Source organism: Musca vetustissima, unplaced genomic scaffold (assembly GCF_032173495.1).
Source record: "Musca vetustissima isolate MV318-11 ecotype Yass unplaced genomic scaffold, APGP_CSIRO_Mvet_v1 utg37931, whole genome shotgun sequence".
NCBI lineage: Eukaryota > Metazoa > Arthropoda > Insecta > Diptera > Muscidae > Musca > Musca vetustissima.
This window is the reverse complement of record NW_026875341.1, coordinates 70319-76318: the sequence shown is the minus strand read 5'-3', so window position 1 is coordinate 76318 and position 6000 is coordinate 70319. Positions and strand designations below refer to the sequence as shown.

The 6000-nt window shown below is 35.5% G+C and overlaps 1 protein-coding gene across 1 annotated transcript; it reads left to right on the top strand.

Annotated features, from left to right (window-relative positions):
• Positions 1-302: 302 nt before the first annotated feature.
• On the top strand, positions 303-3759 carry LOC133337804 (apoptotic chromatin condensation inducer in the nucleus-like). Its single transcript, XM_061546008.1, has 5 exons — positions 303-1807; positions 2420-2633; positions 2691-2916; positions 2981-3090; positions 3535-3759. The coding sequence occupies exons 1-5, from the start codon at positions 303-305 to the stop codon at positions 3757-3759; spliced, it is 2280 nt and encodes a 759-aa protein (XP_061401992.1).
• The last annotated feature ends 2241 nt before the right edge of the window (positions 3760-6000 follow it).

The window sequence follows — 6000 nt, the reverse complement described above, 5'->3', positions numbered from 1 at the left end:
AAAAAAATCGTTTGTAAACACAAGATTAGTTTATGTAGGATTGTAATAGATTACTAACGCATCCACCTTATTAAATATATTCTAATCATACGCACACGTACGAGTTTAGGCAGGGACATCTGACCTTGTTTTGGTAATTGGGTAACTGGTATTCGATAAAAATAAAAAATGGCTCCACACCGCTTGAAAAAGCATTAAATTTATACAACTAAGTAGAAACGCGTGAAAAATAAATTTTGTGCATTGATAGTATTTTATATTAAAATCGAAGTATTTTGAAAGACGATTCGTCTTGTTTAAAAATGCGTAGAAGAAGTGAACGAAAAAAATCTACTGACGTATCCTCACCAGCTCCGGCGTCGCGTCGTACTAACCGCCGTAGAAAATCGCCATCCATATCTGAAGATGACAAAAATGAATTAAAAAGTAATGATACAAATGAAAAACAGGTATCAGAAACTGGGGAGCACAGTGCCGGTGAAAAAGAAAGGGATTCCAGCGAAGAGCGAGTTGGTATTAGGCGTAGACGAAGTTCACGCAGTACAAGAACTCCTGTCAAAGAACAACAAGAAACAACAAGCCCTGTGCGTCGTCGTCGCAATCGAAGAGAACAAACACCACTGGATAACAATATTGCATCTATTCAAGAAGAAGGAAATGCTGCTAATGACGAAGATGAATCTGAGAAAAACAAGAAAGAGCAAGAACCAAGTCAAGGTAAATTGGATGTTTTAAAGGAGGAACCAGAAAATTCAATACCTTCGGAGGAGAAGGTAGACACAAATGAAGGCGATGACAAAAAACAAGAAGAAAACCAAAAAGTGAACGACGAAAGTCCCGATAATCATGAAGAAGAAAATGCTGGGAAAGCTGAAGAAAGTAGCTCAAAGAATGAAAAAGTAATTGGAACGTTCGAGGAAGAGTCGCATTCGTCGGTTAGAAGTGACAAAGAGATAGTGTCACCGGTAGAAGATCAAGATGATAAAGATGAGGTAAAATTGCACACTCGTGATAATTCCCCCAGATCACGTAGTAATAGCAGCCCACATAAGCTATCCCCAGTAAGGAAGGACACCAAGGAAGACGAAGGGACTGAAGACGGAGAAGTTATCGAAAAGGAAGAAAAATGTATTGAGGAACACACAACGACGGATGACACACCCCAAAAGGATGAACCTAAGTTGGAGGAGGTAAACCATAAACAAGATGGTAAAACTAATGAAACCTCTAATACTACTGCAGCAGCTGATACAGGTCACACTAGCAACAAGAATACTACAGCAGTTTCCGCCACCAATACCACTACCCGCAAACGTCGTTGGATAACAAAGAAAACCACAGAAAGCAAAGAACATATTATGGCCATTTCCACAGATTCGTTGAAGACTCTTATTGCCGACGTTCACCCTGTGCCGTTGAGCGATGTGCAATTAGAGTCTTCTTCTGATATTGAGGATGTGACCTCCGAGCGTGAGGAAGGCGAACAGTCACCTTCACCAGAACCGGAAAGGCGCCGTATTTCCACAGACAAAGTTGAAATAACAGTGAAGCCGAGGCCACAACCGAAAGAGAATAATCGTCAAGATCAAATGGTTCCTGGTGTTGGAACTGTACCGGACCCCATACAACGTCAACCTAGTCCGGCCCGAAATCAATCCAGTTGTGTTTTATATATAACAAATTTAGTACGCCCGTTTACCGTACTACAATTAAAAGGACTCCTAGCAAGAACTGGAAAAATAGTCGAAGATGGCTTTTGGATTGATCGCATTAAATCTAAATGTTACGTCGAATATGAAACTGAAGAGTAAGTAAATGACATATGTACATAGTCATGATAACAACATTAACATTAATTTTCGTTTTCAATCGATTTAAATTTTGGTCCATTCACGTACTGCAAGAAGCTTTTAGTTTTTGCTACTCAATATCACAAAGGAAATTTTATTATCGTATTAAAAGTAGGTGATTCTTGCTGTACGGGAAGCGACCAGCATGAATCTTTTTGTGTGCAACGTTGGAATTTGGGTAACGTTGTTATTCTCCAAACGACCACCAAAATATTTCAGCATTTATTAGCGTTCTTTTAAATTTGAAAAATATTTGCCATTTGTTGTTTACAAATACCAGTGTATAAAAAATTAGGTTAAAAGGAGTTGTGCAACATTAGTACCATGTTCCTTAAGGTACATAAGTCTTCTCTTGCTGTCAACATTTTAATCGCGAAATACCATACGGAACAGGATGAAAACTCGTTAAAAAATGAAAACTCTTTTAAGAATTCAGCAGAGTTGCTAACAAAACCCAGACTAATAAAAATATGTTTTGATATGTATTTCTTTTCTTTTTTTGTTATTTTAATTTTGTAATTATATTTCTAGCAAAACATAATATATTGTTTCCTTTTGTTTCCATTTAGTGAAGCCATAGAGACACGTCATGCATTACATGGTGTACGGTGGCCTGCATCAAATCCTAAATGTTTAAATGTCGATTTCGGAAATAAGTCTGATATGCTTAAAGTAATAGAATCCACAAAGGAAGAGGCTCCCAAGTTTGGCCAAGAAACAAGCAAAGACAATGTATTAGTTGGTTCGGGCTGGAATAGAGATCGCATTGAAGAGGAGAAAAGGGTGAGTTCAACTCGGTCCAATTTTTTTTATATATACTTATACATTTTTTTGTCATAGGGGTCTCGGCCAGTGCGCGAGTGGGATGTTGGCAAAAAGGAGAACATGGATCGGGACAATAAAGGTATCAAGGACATGGAAAGACGCCGAGAACGTAGCAGGGATCGTGAACGTGATAACTCTAGAAACAGAGATTTTGATAGAAATGATCGCGAAAGGAATGACCGCGACAGAGAAAGGAGACTGCGCCGTGATAGAGAAAACCGGAGCAGTAGTCTATCACCTGGTAAAAAAAGACAATTCAGCAGTTCAATTACAATGTCATTATTTTTAATGTTTCACATTTTCAGCACGAAAACAAAAGAAAAAAGATGATCCTCCACTGAGATTATTGGATGACCTATTTCGTAAAACAAAGGCAACACCTTGTATATATTGGTTGCCTTTAACTCCAGAACAGGTACAGATAATTTTCTATTGGTATACTAACATTTTTTTGCTAATTAAAAAAAAAAGAATTGCTTGCATATGTTGTTACACAGTTACACTATGTAAAACAACATTCGCACAGGCAATACTATATGTCCTATACACATAATTAATAACATAGATTATTTTAATTTGAAATCCTGCTAAATTGATCGGCTTCACACAGCCCATCGATTTTTTTTTATGATCAATGCCTCATTTTGTACATCAGTTACGTGCATTTCCTTAAAAGTTTTAAAAATGGAATAAACATTTTCAATAAATCATTCATAGGCAAAATTTCATTCCCTCTATTTATTACATTAACCTTTCAACAAGTTTGTATAATGACTTGTGTATATTTTTAATAAAATATTTAATTTTGTTTTTATTCAAAACCGTACTTAACATTATTTATTTTAACGTTTATTTGCAGATTGCTGAAAAGGAAGCTTTACGTTTGAAGCGCTTAGAAGAACAAAAACAACGTCTAAAACAAAGAGAACTTGAACGTGAAAAAGAACGTGAAAGGGAACGTGAACGTGAAAGAGAACGCAATCGACAAAATCACGATCGAGACAGATCAAGAGATCGTGATCACCGACGACCAAGGTCGACTGATCGAAGGCGTTCACGCAGTCGTGAACGACGTCGTTATTAAGGTGGTCGATGGTGGTATATTTATCTAATTGCAGATCAATTAAAAAGGGGCATATTCTCGATGTCTAATTCCATATTTCCTTCTTTTAGGGAGACAATGATTTTTCACACACACATTTATTCAAAAAGAAACATAGCAAATTGTTTTTCTCGACCCTACTAAAATTTGAAATTTCGTTACAGTTTCAAATATTTTTGTACAATTACAAAAAAAGTGAGATGGTTTGCCAGATAAAAAAACAATCTTCCCTTGGAAAAAAATTGTTTATAATTTATTTCCAAATCATCTGGATTCTTTAATAAATCTATATCGTCTCATTGCGTATCTCAAATATTCTTAGGTATTCCTCTAAAAGCAAATGGATTTATTTCTCTCCTCCATTATACGTTGTGTATATTCTTTATTCTCCTTTATATACATTTATTTCCAATTTTTTTTTTTTGTTGTTTTTATTTCTATTTTGTTTTTCATTTATTAAAACATTTTTGATCTTAAGAACATTTTAGCGCATACTAGAAATTCGATATCTGATCTGCCATCCCTAAAAATAACGTTTACTGCTACTACTACATTCAGACCGTGTATGTTGCCATGTCCATATAACATCAAATGGCCCTGGTAATGATGGAAGGAAATCAACTCCAGCACTGAAGCTTATCACATAGCCGTTAGTTATATTGATTGCGACGAAGTCCTCACTAAGCCAAATACATGAGAAGCATCATCTGTAAAGTCTGCTGAATTTTAATTTTTCTGCTAGAAATAAAAGTAATACCAACAACGGTACGTTCATGTTTACGTACATTTCACAAGCGGTGGTGACAAGAAATACTCCAGAATAAAATTAATTGGAAGATATGTCACATATATGATATATCATGCAAAGAAGATTCTGTTATGACCTCTAAAAAAGTATAAACACTTACCCACATCTAAACACCAGATAAATATTACATATTTAAACTTTTAAATGTTTGTAAAATCCACATAAAATATTATAACAGTAAAAATAAATAAAGAATACAATACATTCCTTCTTGCCTATTTATGAAACGCTGCAATTGTACACGAAAACAGTTAATGAATAAACCCCCTAGGGTTATTTTAGTTTTTCTTTTGAATCCAATGTTGCTCACAGGCAACAAAATTTTTACAGGGGGGTTACTCTGTATTGCGTTGCGAAAGCAAGTGCGATGCGAAAGCCAAATGCGTTAAGAGTTCAATTTGGTACTCTGTATCGCTCACGCATTCGCAAACTAAATCGAAAATTGGGCAACACTGTCACCTCAAAGTAAACAATAACGAAGAATGACAAAAGGAAACGTCAAAAAATTGTAAATAAAAACATATTTTTGTGTGGTACGAGTGTTTTTTAAAAAGCAAAAATGATGAACGATATAAACGCCCATGTGCTGCATTTCGAGTTTGCTCGAATGTGAAATATTTTCCCAAATTTGGTGTGCTGCATTCCGAATTCCCAAAAAAATATTGGGAATATAATTCGAGCACATATAGCCTTGTGGATTGAAAACGAAATGAGATCGTACGCGTTTTTCTGAGCACGTACAAATTTAAAAAGAACGCTGAAGTAATATTTAACGTGTTTATACAATATTTATTTAATAAATACAGTATTTACATTAGTTTTTTAGTAAAATTAAAGAAAATAAAATAGAGCTCCTTTTATCAAAAACAGGGCGTAACATTTTTGAGATCAATCAGGCAACTCAACCACCATATGATCAGAATAAAAATAGAATCTATAAAAAATCTTTTAAGAATTCCATTAGTCCTTTTAATAATGTTTCTTGCAGATGTGTGCACTATATTATATGGATGTTGACAAGATCCATGCTCCACTTGTTTATAGGGCGTCATCAAAAATGTTTCTAAAGCGTAACCACTGTCTCCTAGAAGCCAACTATTTTGCATACCATTTCCTCTTTTGTTAATGCTGCCTAGCTGCACTCATATGCCAAATAAAAGCATCATGGCTGGATCCTGGTCTGGAGCTGTCCACAGCTTGCACACACTTTGTCTTCCATGACTTTCATTACCCTCCACAACATTTTACACATTGTTGCGATCAACACTTATATTTAAATCATTTGCCACTACCCTCTAAAACCCACCAACAGCCAGAAATCTTAAGGTAGTTGCTGACTGCAGGCTTTCGGGAATGGTACCCTTGTGTATGATAGGACCAACTTCTCTAAAAATATCCATAAATGCTTATTTTAA